Source organism: Haliotis rufescens, unplaced genomic scaffold, assembly GCF_023055435.1.
Source record: "Haliotis rufescens isolate VD_foot unplaced genomic scaffold, xgHalRufe1.0.p SCAF_61, whole genome shotgun sequence".
NCBI classification, from domain to species: domain Eukaryota; kingdom Metazoa; phylum Mollusca; class Gastropoda; order Lepetellida; family Haliotidae; genus Haliotis; species Haliotis rufescens.
In genome coordinates this window covers 308574-327906 of record NW_025964346.1, presented here as the reverse complement: position 1 = coordinate 327906, position 19333 = coordinate 308574, and the positions used below count along the sequence as shown (strand labels likewise).

Genomic DNA, 19333 nt, shown 5'->3' with positions numbered 1-19333 from the left:
CAGGAGAACGTCTGTAATAGCGGCGGTATTGGTGAGGAGAGAGGTTATGGTTTATTTTATAGTTGAGTTTGTAGATGATGATGACGTTCACAGGAGAGGAGGCGAAATGCGTTCGAGGATCATGGATATCGAATGATGAAATGACCTATAAAATGAATGAATAAATGAACCGAATGAACGAAAGAAATGGAAAGGTTTTTATTCCTAGCGTGTAGCCACGTTTCAGTAACATATACAACATAATCTGTTCCTTACATCTCGTATGTCTTCAAGACTGCGAACAGTTTGACGCATTATCTTTATATCAAGATATTCTGGTCTGGGGATAGGATGACCCGCATGACATAAGCAGTGATGCACACTGATATGTTTATAGTTTTATAGGCCGAGGTTGGAGGTTCATACTGTGTTTAGGTTGAAAGCAAATTGGCTGTATTGTTAGCTTCTTCGTTTCCAGATATTCCAATGTGGGCTGAGACCCTGGTGGAATTCCATATCCTGTGTTTTTATTGTGTTGTCACTGACATGTGGTACAGCTCTCATCTTCATCATTTGTTTTCTCTTGTCATCATTTGTTCACAGAAACACGGCCTAGAGGGATGGCGGATCCTGAACATAAGGATGAGGAGGGCGCACCTCGCTCACATCCCCAACAGAAGGACGATGACGAAACATACAACCCACATATCCAGGAAAAGGGCGACAATAGCTCTCTTCTCTCCCAATCCCCACAGAAGAAAGTTGAGGATACCTGTCTCCCACATCCCCAGAAGACAGAAGAAGATAAGACGTCTCACCCACGTCCCCAGCAAACGTACGTCAAGGGCACGGTCAAATATCAACCCATCGGGATAAAGAAAGGTAATATTCATTATGGCAAGGTAAATTACTCATCGTTTGCCTTTTGAAGCATGGAAACTAAATGTGCATCACTTGTGAAATAATGTCTCATTACGTGACGATCACAATTAGTATTAAGGATCCATATGGGAGATTCTTGGGATTTTATGACCTCTTCAGCCGTAGGCTATGTCGCAGTCCGGGCCAGACGGGTTTAGATAAATAATAATAACTTGGAATAAATTGATAAACGTCAGGCCCTAAAAACTGTAAATGAGGGTGAGTAAAGTTAGAAAGGAAAATAGTAAACGGGGTTGAGTGGGATGAGGGGGCTTAGAGGCAGTTGAGAGCTATAGAGAGGCCTATTCTGTAACATAAGAATATATAGTTAATAAATATATAGTACTACAATTTAATAATTTAATATTAGTTATGCTGATCTACTTATCTAATAAATATAAGGTTTATCTATGAATAGGAAAGTGTATAAACTAGGCAACCTAGTCTTAAAAACCTTGGGCCTATACATGGGGGGGGGGGGGGGGGGGGGGCGTGGTGTCGGTGACTGGGAGCTGGCGGCTGAGGCCTTGAACTTGGAGGAGAGGCTGGATTAAGGAGTCCGTGTGTTTAGTAGTCTGGATATGAAAGTATTTTGCGTGCGGACGTCGTAGTAGACAGTCAGCGCTTAGTTTGTCGATCCCGATCTGAATCTAGATAGTGTAGGTTTATAGTTATTTTGATATATGCTCATTTTATAAATACGAGTCGTAGGACTATAAAAAAAGCATATATCAAAATAACGCGAATTGACCTAATCTAGCCTGTCCTCACTGACATTGTGATTACTCTTGAAATGTAATTTTACAGGTAAAATGATGATAAACTTTGTGTGTTGTCATGCATGTATGAAATGGCCTATAACCTGAGGTAATTACCTAACACCTGTCCCGAGGTGATGACCTCACACCGGCCCGTGCATTCTCCCAGGTACAAATGTCATCGAGTTGGGGGTGTTTTCAAAATATTACTGTTATTGTACTTAATTGACATGCGTTGATTGGGTAGCAATTTAGGATATGTACTGCATTATATTTGCTTTGAAACATGACGGACTAGTTAAAAGCTATGAAACGGGATGAGTATTGGAAGATTGCAGATTTGAAATCCAGAAGTAATTGTTGTTCTACAGATGGTTTCTTGAGGTAGCATTTATCTCCGCTGCCCCCCAGCACATATGTCTTGTACTTTACTGGTTTCTTATTCAGCCGAATTTTCTCCATGAGTTGAACTTTCGTTTCATATGGTCTGAAGTCGACAATGTCATACATTCCTGTATGGTCGCCTTCAGACTACTCATGGTTTGGGCGACAGTATCTGATTCCCGAACGTTATATTTACTGGCGTTATCTATGACAATGACACTGGCGTTGTTTAAAATGAAAATAGCTGAAGTTCCAACCAGTCTATGAACACATCATCTCCTATAATTTCCTTATGAAAATCGCCAGTTTTCTTTTTCGCCTTGAAAACTGGCACACATCTATCAATAAGCCCCAAATCATGGGTTGCAACGTGCGAAACAATGACACGATTACCTTTACCTGATGGTACCATGGGTGCTTTTTGTCCATCTGCCTATAACCACATGTACTTATTTGAATGATTCATCAAGGTAAAGTATCTGGACGCCCTGACTGTGATAGTTATGAATGGTTGGGAGATGATGGTCATCGCCACACGCAGTGTATCGAAATCCCATCTCTGGAGAGCAATAGTAAGTGCAGTCCGGGAAACATTAATTGTATCTTTAATACCTCCCAAATTCTACTACAAGTCAGGGTTTCCTTAGGCTCATAACGCTAGTACACTATACGCCTAATAACCCTGTATCAAATCTGTCTAATATCCTTTTACGGCCCAGTTTTGTTTTTGAGACCACCCCTATACCTGTTTTGTTTTCTTATCATACGTAGACTTGATGGTATGTATTGAAAACACCATAGCTTTGGAAGTTCGGCAATTCACCCTATCTAAATTATTAAATGGTTTCCCGCTATCTCTCTAAAGTGTAAAGAACTTGTATGCATTTCCCAGTACAGACTTCATGTCGTGTGTCATTATAGTGTAATGTATAATGCAGCATGGGAGCTGTGTTGACAAAACAAACTCAGCGTCATTTTGTCATTTTAGAAGATGCACATCTAGAATTTTCTCAAAATGATTTGTGTGTGTGTGTTGTAGCCCTTATATGTGCATATGTGTCCCAGATAACATAATGACACAGGCTAGGGTGTGAGGTCTGATTATTTATTTTCTGTCGTTATAAAACGACACCCTGGAACAATGAATACAATAATAAACATACAATTATATCTAGTACATCAAAACTGAAGCAGATTAATTAATAATCTACTACTATTATAAGCTATACATGATAAATCATTTATAACATTTCACAATTATAAGCTTAGATATGTCAGTTTAATGGATTTACACATTTTATATAAATATGGTACAATAAATATGATATTATGTTACAATACAAGCAATATATAAGTATACATATATATATACCCGGTGAATCCCACTGGGGTGTATTTGGGTGGTCACAATCCCTTGTAAATAGATTAAATCCCTCGTGAAAACCTGTTCATGATATAAAATACATCATGAAGGTATGTTTATCTACACACATGAACATAACATGTAAACTATTATCAACTTATTAATACACAATACAAGTTACAGAATACACAAATGTCCTAGATTAACACAGACACACATATAGTGAAATGAAATATATCTAGTATACATACACTCACCATGCACACACTAATACTAGTAAATGTGACATGTTTAAATATAATTAAGGATCTATATAGACATTTATTAAACTTAAGTGATTTGCATAATTATACTGGCATAAAATACAATTATAACTTTTAACTACTCACCTTTATATAAGTATATCCTTTCTTCCAGTCCAGTGCACAGTGAAGTAGTAATGCCAAGTGCAGGGTGAAAACAAAGGGTTTTGAAAGTGGGACAGAGAGATTTAAAACTAGCCAATCCAGAGGACGCCTGGTCTTACACTCTGATTGACCACCAAGCAGTTGACTGACCCACTAAGTAAAACATGACATTAGAATAGGGCTTTAATGATAATACTTGACTAACCACTACTTAAGTATGCAGCCTGAAATGAGAAATACAATCAATAATTCTTGATTACTGCAATATCTGAAATATACAAAATACCATTATTGACAACATACATAGTAAATTAAAAGCTAATTAATAAAACATGATTAATATATACAGAACTACTATCTACCACACACTTCCCCCCCTGGGACTAAATGATGTCCTCATCATTTGCCTGAGATAAGGTGAAGTAGAGTGTCTTGAACTTGTCCAGGATCACTCGTCAGAATACCTTTGAGCATCAATGAAGTGAGGTACTCTGCTCTGGACTTCCAATCAGGTTTTGGTACAGCTGCTGACATCACATATTCACCACTGGTCATCCACTGTGGTTTAGTCCTGGAACGACTGGATGTCCTGGGACATGGTACTGGTGGTGTGACCAATCTCTCTTGAGGTACGCTAACATCTTGTGCTATCCCTGGTTCTGAAGGTAAATTCAGAACTTCAGATGTTTCGTCCTCCTGTGATGTCTTTGCTGTGTCAGATGTATCATTGTTGGAACTATCCACCGCTGAAGATGCACCCACATCCTGCTCCAAATCTAGAGCAACTTCCTGTGACTGGTCCTCTGCATCTTCATCATCAGCAGTACTATCTATATCTGCCTCTACCTCAGCTGGCCTATCAACTACATCTGCAGCTGAAACTGACGGTTCTGATGAAGAGATGGGGACAAGTACAAAGTCATCATCTTCACTCTCTGCGGTGGTGTTTTGATCATTATCGGTTGATGTTGTCTCTCTCATAGTAGGTTGCAGACGTGGGCTAGACCTCCTTTTCCGTGGTTTGGGTACAGGAATAGATGTTTCTGGTCTAGGAAGAGAACCAATGGGCAGTAACAGATTCCTATGAAGAGTCTTCTTCCTGCCCCCTCCGTTTTCCTTTTCAACAACATACACTGGTATAGAAGGGTTTGGTTGGCTTGTGACAATGTAAATGTCATCTTCCCACTTGTCAGCTAGTTTGTGACGACCGTCAAAAGCTACTACTTTAACAAGGACACGGTCACCCACATCTAATACAGCTGCTCTTGCACTCTGATCGTAGTAGGACTTCTGCTGGGATTGAGACTGTTTGGCTTGTCTAGTAGCTATCTCATAGGCATTACGCCGCTTTTCCTGAAAGGTCTTGGTGTACTTGAGAATTGATCTCGTGGTGACAGGTTCTATGTCTAGTCCAAAGGCCAGATCTATAGGAAGTCTGGGATGACGACTGAACATAAGATAGAAAGGAGAGTGTCCAGTTGATTCATGTCGTGTGCAGTTGTACGCATGCACTAGTGGTGCAACATGGGTCTTCCAATCCTTCTTGGCTTCAGGTTCAAGTGTTCCAAGCATATTTCACAATGTCCTATTAAACCTCTCGCACATTCCATTACCCATGGGATGATAAGGTGTTGTGGAGGACTTGTCGATCTTTAGAATCTGACAGAGCTCAGTCATCACCTTGCCCACAAAGTTAGCTCCCTTGTCTGAATGAATCCTTTTGGGCAAACCATAATGGACTACAAAGTTGTTGAAGAACAGCTCTGCTGTGGTTCTTGCTGAAGTGTTCTTTGATGGATATGCCTGTGCATAACGAGTACAATGATCTGTTATCACAAGAACATATTGCTGACCACCTGTAGAGGGTTCCAATGTCAAAAAATCCATGCACACTAGTTCAAGTGGCTGAGATGTTGCGATACTAACCAGAGGTGCACAAATTGAGGTGGAGGACTTGCGCTTCATGCATCTGCCACAAGATTGTATGTGAATCTCAACATCCTTGGTCATACCAGGCCAGTAGAACCTTTCCTTGAGGAGAGAAATTGTCCTGTCTCTGCCTGGGTGTCCTATATTTTCGTGAAGACTTCGTAAAGCTGCTGCTCGACACCGTGAAGGGAGAACAAGTCGCTTCTGTTCAGTTCCATGCTGTTGAACAACACGGTAGAGAACATCCTTCTGGATTCTGAAGTGGTCGTAGTTCTTCAACAATATTGTCATCTCTGAGTTCCCTATATATGACCTTCTGTCAGGCTTGATCCTGTTCTCCAGTCCCTCAATGATGGTTGCAAGACGAGGGTCTCTAGCTTGCGCACGTCTCCAATCACTGGCATTCATGTTACACTGATCTTCGTCAACATTGATTTCCTTCTCTCCTGTTACATCTGTGGACATACAGAGACTTTCTACCAAGCTGTTTACATTGATCATTCCACAGATAGCACGAACTGAATCTGCTGTGATTTGATCAACCTCGGTATTGTCTTCTTTAGTGGGCAGCCGGGACAGAGTGTCTGCATCCACGTTCTCTTTTCCTGGTCTATATCTGATGCTAAAGTTGTAGCTTGCCAAGGCTGCCAACCACCGATGACCCGTAGCATCAAGTCGAGCTGTAGTTAGTACGTATGTGAGCGGATTATTATCTGTCACTACAGTAAAGTCATTACCATACAGGTAGTCGTGGAACTTATCAGAGATAGCCCACTTCAGACACAAGAACTCTAATTTATGTGCTGAGTAGTTTCTCTCTGAACGGTTCAAACTCCTACTGGCGTAAGCAATGACCTTGAAGTGACCTACCTGTTCCTGGTACAGTACTGCACCGAGACCTTGGGTACTTGCATCAGTATGAAGTTCAAAAGGCTTCGAGAAATCAACGTAACCAAGCACTGGCGGTGTTGATAACCTTATCCTCAACTCATTGAAAGCTCGATCCTGCAAAACACCCCATGTCCATTCATGTTTGGTCAGTTTCTGGGCTCTTGATTTCTTGGAAGCAGTCTTTGGCAGTAGTTCAGATAAAGGCTTTGAAATCTTTGAAAAGTCCTTGACAAATTTTCGATAATAGCCTGCAAACCCCAGGAATGGCCGAACTAGTTCTGGTGTAGTTGGCGTAGGCCATTGACGAATCTTGTCAATCTTCTCAGGATCTGCTTCAATGCCATCAGCTGAAACAATGTACCCGACGTATTTGACCTTTCTCTTGAAAAACTTGCATTTCTTGGGAGCTAGCTTAAGTCCACATTCCTGCAGCCGCTGGAACACAAGCTTAAGCCTCTCGACATGCTCCTCATATGTCCTGGAGAAAATGATCAAGTCATCAATATAGATCAGACATATATTCAAGTGAAGGCCTTCTAATCACTTCTCCATCAGTCGTTGATAAGTAGCTGGAGCATTGGATAAGCCAAAGGGCATCCGGATATACTCGAAAAACCCTAAAGGACCTACTGTAAATGCGGTTCTTTGCTTATGATCTTCCTCCACCTCTACCTGATGGTAGCCGCTCTTCATGTCAAGGACAGAAAAGTAGGTCATACCACCTAAACAGTCAAGCATTTCTTCGATTTTGGGGAGCGTGTAGGAATCCTTGATGGTTTGGGGGTTCAGTTGCCTGAAGTCTATACACATCCTGAGTTTTCCATTTTTCTTCTTAGCAAGGACTACATTGGATGCCCATGGGCTGTGTGAGTGTCTTATTACACCCTCAGATAGCAACTCCTGTAAATGAATTCTAACTTCATCAAACATAGCTGGTGGAATACGACGATGTCTCTGCTTAAAGGGCGTGTGGTCATAGAGCTCAATCCGATGCCGAACTTGTGTTGAGTGACCCAAGTCATCATCTGCCTTGGAAAAGATGTCCTTGAATTTGAGTATGGTGTCTAATCCTTCCTCAATCTGATCACGTGTTAGGCCCTCCTTATCCATCTCTATCTGATCAATCAATGTGTCAGAGTCTACGGGGCGACCAGGTGGTAGATCTTGAATTGTAACCGGTTGCAGCTCACATAAAATAGCCCGAGTCGGAATGACGACAGCCTTGGTAGTGACACTTGAGATGTGCACTTCAATGGTATCTTGTCTTTGAGGGTTGTATTGGATGATAGTTTGGTCAATGTCAAGATCATGTGGTACTGCAGAACTGATGGTTGGTTGTAGCAATGCACAAACCTGAGGATATGCTAACCCTCTGCTCAGTTGGCCCTTGATGACTGTGGTGCTATTACTAGGGATTACAACACTTTTATGTTCTGCATTCCTAACCAAAGCAAGTTTCCCATTGTTTCTCACCAATTCCTTTTCATGTAATACAATACTTCTGAATGCTAAGTACCAGGGGGTATGCAAACTGGCCTTCTGTAAAAACCTATCTCCATTTTGGTTTTTGCATGTTTCAAGAAAATGTGATAACTCATTTGTGCCTAGTAAAGCTGGCACCTTTGCATTGTATCTGGTGTCAGATACCACAAGGAACAGACAAGATACAGAGTCCTCATTAACACCACCTCCAGGAGTCCTAACAGAAACCTCGATAATTCCCTGATATTGGAGTTGCTCACCACCAGCACATTCAATGTCTAGCAACTTATCCAAAGACACTAATGGGATATGAAAAAGATGATTCTCATAAAAAGATTGAGAAAGTATTGATACAGTGGCTCCAGTATCAAGAAGGGCGCACACTGGGATGTCCTCAATGTAAACTTCAACTTCATTAGAAGTTCCTACTAATCCTTGAGGCAGTTGCCTGTGTGTGGGGCGTTGAGAATTGCCTAATGGTAGCCCCTCCCCATAGGCCCGGGCAAGTTTAAAGGGCGCCTCTGATGATCCAATAAGACACGACAACCATAGGCTAAATGGCCTGGATATCCACATCTGTAGCAAATAGGTGTGTTTCCTTGAGGTTGTGTGTTATTCCACTGTGACGTGATATGTCCATCTGTCGGTTGAGACTGCTGTAGGCTGGGGGGCTGATACTGTGGCGCAGCTGCACCCTGTTGGGCATCCCCTGACTGTGCACCCCTCCATGTAACCTTTTGTCCACACTCTCTACCCTGTCGACGTCTGGGATCTCTGCCTCTTCCTCTCCATGAACCACTCTGGTGTTGTCTGTCCTCATAGCTTGGTGGATTGGGATGTATAAATGACTGACACTGATATACCTGAGCAGACATCTGTGTCTGTTGTTCTTTCATCTCTGAAATTTCTGCTTTCAATTCTTTCATCATGTCCTTTAGTTCCGAAAGGTCTCTTTCTTTGACAGTCTCAGTTGTCGAGGCCATCTTCACAGTTGCAGTCTTGGGCCTGATCTTGGGTGTGTCTCGTTTCCCATGGTTCAGATCAAACTCAAGTTCACGGAGGCATAGTCTTAATTCATCAAAATTGGATATAGCATCGTATTTGTATCCAGCTAGACTCTTAAGCGATGAGTGTAGACCATCCCAAAGTCTTGACCTTAGCATATCATCCTGTTCTTCTTGTGAGATGTGCTTCAGTTCAGTAAGCTGGAACAATAACCTCTCCAACCTACAACTCCAGGTTGCCACGTCCTCGTCATCATGCTGACTGGTACTGTAGAACTCTGATAACAAGGAGGAACAACTACGTAATGTTCCAAAAGCGCTCTTGAATTTGGACAACAACTCTGCAATAGATGCCTTATGACCTAATTTCATGGAAACCAAAGCTGCTTCTCCTTTAAGTGATTTGCGAAGGGCTTGCAATATTACCTCGGGGCTGTATGTCTTACTCTCCATGAGGCAATGCACCTCATATCTCCAAAGATCATACTCTGTATCTTTCCCATGTTCTCCACTGAAAAATGGTAATCTGGGGAAATGCTGGTAAGACACTGATGTCGGATGGCTTTGACTTGTTTGCGGCTGTGAGGTATCAGACGAGTCTTCCATCTTTATAGCAATACCTTCCTCCTGAGACATTCCATGTATCCAATCCTTTAAATCCTCTGGAGTATCATCTTTAGGTGTCATCCCCATCTTTCTAAACAGTTTCACCATGTTACCCAACTCCTCCTTACTGAGTTCCATATTGGACAGAGTGGATTTGATCGCGGACAAATGTTCAAGAAGAGTTTATATTAACAAGTGTCACTAAGACGAAAAAGCTAAAGTGCAAAATGGCGCCAGCACTGTTGTCACCTTTGTGACTAAGAATGTATGTGAAGATGAAAGAAGCAAATTAACAAGAATATGATTATAGCTAAAAAGAAGGCATTATGAGCTGAAAACGAAATGAAGGGCAGTAAAGCAGACTTGATATAGCCAAGTGAAGCAGCAAAGTCATCTGAGTTGATCACCTGGAAAAGAATATGAACATGTCTAACTACCAATTAATACTAAAGTATGGGATAGGTGGGTTCAATCACATAAAATGAGTGAGTGAGATCAAAGCAAACTAACCTGGCTTGACGACACTAATGACAATATAAGTGGGACACGACCAGAACTTCCTGTTATACCATCTTGGTGCATAGATGTGTGCAAGGTGCTGAGAGTGCAGGGTGTTGATAAATATATGTAGTGAGTCAGTCACAGAGTCATTCTGGGTTTATGGATAACCTGTTTTGGTTTGGTTAATGCATAATGCCTAAGATGAATGCCTACACACTTTATTAATTAAGCAAGTATTTAAATCTTATCTAAGCATTATGTAAACACAAAGCACACCACTCATACACATCACAATGAAATACCATGCAGCGCTAATGCATGTGTATCCGGGTACATGTAGTCAACACTAATAAATAAAGAAATACAGTTTACAGTGACCTTCAGGGTAAGACTCAACAAACTGACACACCTAACTGAGTCAGTAATGGCACCATGGTTGAATATACAAAAGAAAAAAAATGTGTTGCAACACAGGAATAACACTGCAGTGTACAGTCAGTAACAAAGTATGACAGGGAACACCATTTGAATTTTCAAAGAAATATAAGATGCATCTTCTGTAGAGCATAACACAATTATGACTGTTTGCTGACAATAGAACAAATGCGCATTTGATGAGACAGAGCTAAAGTAATTGCTTCATAGCTAGCTTTGGAAACGAGTCCATGATTGCGTGAATCTTGGTACAAGTTGATAACATTCTGCACCCAAATAGTTCATAATTACCACGTATTCACATGGGTATGCAGTCCATTACTGGATCACTGGGATGGCCATGGATCACAGGGTTTTGAAAGTGGGACACAGAGATTTAAAACTAGCCAATCCAGAGGACGCCTGGGCTTACACTCTGATTGACCACCAAGCAGTTGACTGACCCACTAAGTAAAACATGACATTAGAATAGGGCTTTAATGATAATACTTGACTAACAACTACTTAAGTATGCAGCCTGAAATGAGAAATACAATCAATAATTCTTGATTACTGCAATATCTGAAATATACAAAATACCATTATTGACAACATACATAGTAAATTAAAAGCTAATTAATAAAACATGATTAATATATACAGAACTACTATCTACCACATGTGGATTAGATGTTTTATGAAGGCTACATTATTATCACGGAGCCACGTGCGCATATTTCTATAGTCCGTTTCAGACTGCCATCATTTGACTTAGAATGAATGTGAACTTCCTGTTTTCGTTCGAATTTGTCTCCCCTCAATCTTGTCGATAGGACTCCTTGTGACTGAAATACTTCAAAACCACAGGTAGGGCCATCGGAAGTTACTCGATATTTCAATAACAACAGTCTGTGAAAATATATATCCTTTTTTAACAGGCAAAAAGCAGTTTTCTAGCATTTCCGACAGTACTTTAGCGCTTGTAGCTGGCAATTTGTTGGGACTGGTCTAAAGTCTGTTTTAAAGGTTTGTATAGTTATATTAGTTGTTGTTTGTAGTGGGAGCAGAGGTTGAATATATGGTTTAGGTTTTCTGGTTTATAGCAATGTGTGCAGTTTGGATGTGGGTGTCTGTTTTGATTATGTAGTTTTTCATTTTGGTTGAATAGGCCGCTATGTATTCTGTTTATTATTTTATCTGAAAGTATAGACTTTGTAAAGCTGCGGCATTTTACGACTGTTTTATTGAAGAGGGACTTTATCCATGTTAATTTACAGTTTTAAATATTAATTTGGAAATTTTGACTTTTTTATGTTTTTTCTAATGAATGATTTATCCTAGGCTCTACTGGTACTAAAGTTAATTGTGGGTGAGGGGTGTGTGGTTGCTACTGTTGCTGCTATGTCTGCTCGTTCATTTCCCTGTATGCCGGTGTGGGCAAATACCCATTGTATTGTTACTGCTTTGTTGTTTGATGTAAGATTGGAATTTATATCTATGATGTTACTAATAATGTCTAGACGAGATTTTAAGTGTTTTGAATTCGTGTTATCCAGCCTAATGAGTCCGAATTAAATATATTTTTTTCTATTTTTAGATAGTTTGATTTGATTATAGGCGCATTGTATGGCAAGAAATTCAGCTGTGGTTTGTGGTGATTGGTTCTGGTTGAGTTACCTGGATGCCTAGCCCTGTTATGTTGTTGTTTGTTTGTAAAGCATTTGTGTAGATATGGGTGTGTTGTTGCCAGTTTTGTTGACATTGTTGAGTTTTCTGTGTCGGCGAGCTCGAGACGGTTTAGGAATGTTGTGTGTAGTGTGGTGGTTGTGTCTGGTGGGGGTTTGTCATTTATGTATGTGTTAGTCAGTGGGGTATGTTTGATGTTTTCTAGTTTGTAGATCACAAATACTGTATTAAAGCAAGAGTGGAGAGTTTATGTGTTACATTGGACAATGCAAAACAAGAATTGTAATGGCCCAGGGCGGTTTGACGACCTTTCACTAAAGTGTCAAAATCAAGAACCCACGTTCATGAAGGAATTGCATGGCCCAGGTGTAGTGTTTACGCTGTGTCGGGGCGTTAGGTAATGGAACCATTCTTTCTCTGACAGTCATATTACAAAGCTGATCTTATTTCTGAGGACCGATTATAACATTTATATTTCATGTGTGATCCCCTCCTTTGTTTTGAGGGTATACAATTAGGGGCAAATGGTCACGCTAATTTGAATATCCCGCCAATATTCATTAAAACCTAGAGAGGTGCACGTGGTATATATAATAGCTGACAAAATGTCTCTCTTGAGTATGTATTTAGTTACACATTTTTCTTACGAAGTGGAAATAAATCGGCGCCTCTTACTCTTTCTTCATTTTAATGCATTTTTCACTTAATAAACATTTTTTTTAACTTTATTTGTTTGTTTGTTGTTTAAAGCCGCACTCAGCTATCTGAAGGCGGTCTGAAAATATTCCCGTCTGGACCAGACAATCCAGTAATTGACATCATGAGCATTGTTCTACGCAATAGTGAGTCGATGATTTGCATCAACCAAGTCAGCGGGCCGGACCACCCGATGCCGTTTGTCGCCTCTTACGGCTTGCATTGGTTCCTGAGGACAATTCTAGACCGGATCTTGACGGGTTACTTAATTAATACTTGTTATAGGTGAAGCCATGTAGGTTGATAAACCACACATACGGTATCAACTGACAACTGTACTACCATGCAGTCTCTTGTACCACCCCCAGGCGGTTTTTCATTCAAAAAGTGTGCAAATATATCTGTATAGCAGCACATTTGTGAAACTCCGCCTCGTTACCTGGAAGGTGATTTGTGATTTGCCAGTACTGACTACGTCTCTCCCGCCATGTACACAACAAACAATGTAACACAATAAAAGAACATTGTTTCGGGTCAACATATCAGACTATATCAAAACATAACCACCACAATGAAGTACAGCGTTGATGTAACACTTCGCCTCTATAACAAATCGTCATAACCATTTATTTGTATCCTCAGATTGAATTTTCTAACCCACTCACTCACCATAACGTTAATGTATACTTAGTCCTCGTTGTTATGTGGCTTATATATTATTGATTGGGCCTCAGATTGAACTTTCTCACTCACTCACTCACTCACTCACTCACCATAACGTCAATGTATACTTAGTCCTCTTCTTTTGTGGCTTATATATCACTGATACGGTCTCAGATTGAACTCTATCACTCACTCACTCACCATAACGTCAATGTATACTTAGTCCCCGTCTTTTGTGGCTTATATATAACTGATACGGCCTCAGATTGAACTCTCTCACTCACTCACTCACTCACTCACCATAACGTCAATATATACTTTGTCCCCGTCTTTTGTGGCTTATATATAACTGATACGGCCTCAGATTGAACTCTCTCACTCACTCACTCACCATAACGTCAATATATACTTTGTCCTCGTCGTTATGTGGCTTACATATTAGTGATACGGCCTCAGATTGCACTCACTCACTCACTCACTCACTCACTCACTCACTCACTCACTCACTCACTCACTCACTCACTCACACACTCACTCACCAAACGATGTAAACTTATACCCTGAGTAAATGCCGCTTCAAACGTAAAATAATTATTTTTATTACATAGGCCTAATGCTCACTTGTCAACAGGACGACTATCTTTTTAGTTAGAAAATAGAAACCTCTCGATTGAAATTATGGCAGTGTTTTCATAGACATGCCAGAGGTGTCGCCTTAAGACGAGAATAGATCTAATTGGAACAATTTCAGTATAAATAATGCAGTATTAAGTTAGAGTCTCTGAATGAACAATATCTTCTGATTAAGACAGACGTTGAAATGCACGACAAATTTACTACTATACTATTACTATATCAAAATCTATAACGGTGTGCACTGATTCCCACAGACAACAAACAACTATACATCTGATAAATGATTTTATCATATGCTTGATTTTTCAACAGAATTTATCTCAAGTTAGCGATATTGTACTAACGCTTTAATAGTCAGCAATTAAAGAATACTTCTACATATATAGATCTATAATATTTTTTTAAACATTCCAAATCAGATTGCTCGGACTGCTGATGTGAGGCTTAGACATCTTATCTTCAAACATGGTAGGAGTCTGTCATGTCGTTCCAAATTCATTCCTTACCCCTGTTGTCATTGAACCAATTCATTTTTACACAAAATAACCCAAACAGATTATGTTCGACAAACTGTTGCAGGAAAAGTTTCTTGTGTCAAGAATAAGTTTTTTTAATTTTGAATCAGACCTCATAATACAAACTCCGTATATTTTTACTTTCAGTTTGTTTCTGTTGTATGTTTATGTTCTGTAAGAAAATAACAATATTTTCAGTTACTCAAACATTTTAACACAGAGAGACAATAGATCTATATCTCAGTGAGTAAGAACAAAGGCAGTGTATATTCAAACATAAGAAACAGGATTCATGATGTATAAAGACACACAGGGTAGATAAGCAACAATATCGGTGTGTGTTGTACGAGGGATTTATCCAGGATTCTAAACTGAGACAAATTGGGAGCAAAGCGGGTTTTTTTCAAATGTGGGATTATTAAGTTCTTAGTTCTTAAATTCATTGTTTTTTTGTAACGTTGTGTTTAACAATTATAGATTCAGTGTAATAATATAGAACAAAACATTAAAACTCTTCCTGTGTGTTGTCCTGGTATCAGTGAAATACAGCTTACCCCCCACAAAGCCATACTGTTAGACGAATTAGTGATAGATATATTAATATGGATTGGGACTGTTTTTATTCCGATTTGTGAATGTTTACTGACATTTGCTGCCGAATATCGGCTTCTGAGCAGGTCCATATTTGTTAATCCGTGTGTTACTGTATATTATGTCATTTATGTTATGTCATTTATAGCCCCGGTGTAAAATAGGCATTCGGCAACCCATGCTTGCCGTAAAAGGCGACTATGCTTGTGAGAGGCGACTAACGGGATCGGGTGATCAGGCTCGCTGACTTGGTTGATGTCATCGTATCCCGATTGCATGGAACGATCCGCATGATGTCAATCACTGGATTGTCTGGTACAGCCTCGTTTATTTACTGACCTGTAACACACCTGAAATATTGCTGAGTGTGGCGTTAAACAATAAACAAACAAATCATTTGTCGCCATTTACCAATCACTGAACTAGGCCTACCTGATATGTATACGTTTAATACAAACATGTTCATGAGTGAACATTTTTAGGGGCAAAATATTTGTGGAATGGCAATAAGTTATCTGAGGCCAGTATTTATAATGCTTTTCCTATGCTGTATATAGTTTTCTGACCACCATATTCTGTTTCAAAAGGCTTCAAACTTGTGGAATGGCAATAACTTGTCTGTGGCCAATATTTATAATGCTTATGTGCTATATATAGTTTTTTAAACAGCATATTCTCTGTTTCAGCCTCGAGTGACCCGAACCGGCGCAGGTGGAATATATGGCTCTCCACTGCTTCACACGGTAGGTGGGAGAACCCAGCAGGCAGAAAGCTCACTCCTAACCTTCATACATACAGTGTATTCAATGAACAAGCTTATGTAAAGCAATGTAAAGATAAATTTCATATTATCTTAATAATTTCAAACAGCAATTGTACTAACAGTGTCTATCTATTATCTTGTTAAGCAAACAAACGTTAACACTCCCCAGCCGTACACAGAGTATTGTTACAACTACTGGATGTAGAAGAAAGCACAAATGTCACTGGAATAGATTATTCTTAGTTCTTTATATAAACCACTCCCCTCTAGTTATATTGTTGTCATTCATACAGGAAGTGAGTCACGTATCAGTGATTGAGTGAGTATGGTTTTACGCCGCTTTTAGCAATATTCCAGCAATATTCCAGCAATATCACGGCGGGGGACACCAGAAATGGGCTTCACACATTGTACCCATGTCAAGAATCGAACCTGGATCTTCGGCGTGACGAGCGAACGCTTTAACCACTAGGCTACCCGACTCCCCCTGTCACGTATCAACACTTCGAGGTGTGAACACAGTAGATGTATGACAAAGATGTCTTGATGAGTACAGAGTTTACTTTGTGTTACAGCGACTCCATCACGAGCAGACATAGACCTCTTCTACGCCAGCTGGGTCGGGGACCTGATGAAGGTGAAGCGGCTCCTGACTACACCGGGAGTCGTCATCAACTGTAGAGTGGGATGGGGGAGCAGGACACCGGTGATGTGGGCAGCACGGGGGGGACACACAGAGGTGGTGGAGCTCCTGGTGAAGGAAGGAGCTAATGTGTCACTGGTGGACAAGTACGGAAACATCATCCTTCACCTCGCCTTTCGGGGAGGAAACATGGAGACGGTGGAGTTTGTGCTGTCACTGAACGTGGTGGACATCGACGCCTGAAACAAGCTGGAGGAGACAGCGGCTGACCTGGCGAGACTCGGGGGACGTCAACGACTGGCGGATCTCCTGGTGCCCCGTGGCGCTCAGTGACGTCAGTGTTGTGTTTGTGTAGACGGTGGAGGGGGACATGTTGTTACAGACAGTGACGTGGTGTGCCGTGCACGTCGTCGTGTTATATATTCCCGGATTAGGTGAGAATGTGTGTTGTGTTTGACGAGAAATAAAACTTGTTGAAAATATTTCGAGACATTTTGTCATTTGTTGTGTTTGGAACTTTGCATGATCAGGTAAGAAAATTGTTAACTAAGTGTATATATGGTAAATAAAGATGATGTGTGATTATGATGTACACACTGCATCTCGTAATCTAATTAATCTGTGTTACTTGTGTGTCAGGAGTTCATAATTAATCGTGAAACAGACAACAAACTGTTTGTTTACATCTCGCTGCACTCTGTGACCTCAGACTGAGCCAAGGTTCGCCAAGCTGACGTGGCGCCAAATGTACAATGACAGTGACATCACACTGTCCATGACGTCACAGCATTGCGGTCAAGGTCGTGCACCAAAGTGACCGGCTGTTTTCTCTGCCAAAACAGGGCGGCACAATGCAGGCTTCATGGCATATGCATACATTTACACATGGACGTTGTGGTAGATATAGTTTAACAAAGGCAGATATATACATCTATTTCTATGGAGTTACTTTTAACGTGTGCAAATTATTACTGCTTGAATTTGAAAAATAAAAGCAGCAAAACCTTTTTCATATTCATAAGAAATCGCAGCCAAAAACAGTTGATTTTACAATTCCGACTTGATCTATATGGTGCACTATGTGGTAGATATAGTTTAACAAAGGCAGACATATACGGTACATCTTTTTTCTCAAGAAGTTCTTTTAATACGTACAAGTTGAATTAAAAACTTAAAAGCAGAGTCGATTGTACGAATCCGACCATAGCATGAGCATGTGTTTATCCCTCACCGTGCCTTGCCGTCAGTCGCGGTTTCAAAAACGTAACAGTGTATAAAAAGTGTTACATCGTTCTTATTTATTTCTCCATACAGTGTAACCAAATTATATAACATTCAACTAACGTTGTCTGTCTTCACCGAACAGTTATTTTTTCCATGGTATCTCTGAATTATTCCTAGTACAAATTTTACTGTACTAATAAAAAATTTTTTTGTGAAACTATGAGCATATGCGCTTATTTCTGTCATTGGAATAAGATTCACTTGATTTCTGTTCTAACGCTACGATAGGGAACCAATACACTGGCAACAGCACTTTCCCGTCGATTAATTGCAACAGTTATCGTGATCGTCTTAACAGCACGCGCACCGCTTCAGTTATACAAATTACATTTTTTAGTATCTCGGGCATTGAACTCAATTTTTTTATTCATCAAAATGAATACGAAATGCTAATATTAATTTGCCGTCTGCAAACTGACAAAACACGACATTCCCCAAATTCGATCTAGATAGGCGATATTGTCTTGGTTATGCAGTTTTGAAAATAAAGCTCAAATAGGTTTGAGAATTGTATTTGGGGGAAGAAATGACAGCCAGTAAACTATAAGCGCACTGAATGTGCATCATCGTGTTGTTTGATTTATATTTTCGTGTGAATAAGTCACGTGACACCACCCGCCACTTTTTTCTAAAGTTGTCTTTGAGCATGGTGTTTATGGTGGGGTTTTAGGAATATTTTCTTACAAGACTCCATTTTGTTCATCATTTACGGATAAATATTTCTCTCTAATTATGAAAACGAGCACAAGTAAAATGAAATGCGATAACCTGCACGGTATAACGGGGTGTTTGCTTTCATTGGTCCTCTGCGATAACTAGTCGATAGCCAGTATCTATATTCAGCAAATCCCAAAGGTCTATGCACTGCCTAGCCATCGATGGAAGTGGCGGTATTCTAAGTTTGCTGCATTTGTTACATTTACTGTAATATTGAAGCACTCGTATGTGGGAAGTAACTTCAAGAAAGTGCCTTTGTTTGAAATCTAGATCTCACCTAATTCACATCATTGTAAAGAACGTATCCTAACGGTGATAGACATATGACATTCATGTCAAAGTATGCATTCATTGACGATTGACCATGAGTTTAATTTAGGGATAAAAAAATCCGGCTGAAATTGTCAGTGTTTTTTTTACGTCAAAACAAAATTGATTAAAGTGGTCGTCATTAGTTCATGCACAGACTGTTTTAGAGATCATGTTACAAAAGATGAAAG

At 40.1% G+C, this 19333-nt stretch overlaps 1 protein-coding gene across 1 annotated transcript; it reads left to right on the top strand.

The window, feature by feature from the left end:
* Window positions 1–582: 582 nt before the first annotated feature.
* Window positions 583–17314, top strand: LOC124128309 (ankyrin repeat domain-containing protein 2-like). Its single transcript, XM_048386856.1, has 3 exons — window positions 583–861; window positions 16113–16169; window positions 16765–17314. The coding sequence occupies exons 1-3, from the start codon at window positions 600–602 to the stop codon at window positions 17073–17075; spliced, it is 630 nt and encodes a 209-aa protein (XP_048242813.1). The 5' UTR covers window positions 583–599; the 3' UTR covers window positions 17076–17314.
* Window positions 17315–19333: the final 2019 nt, after the last annotated feature.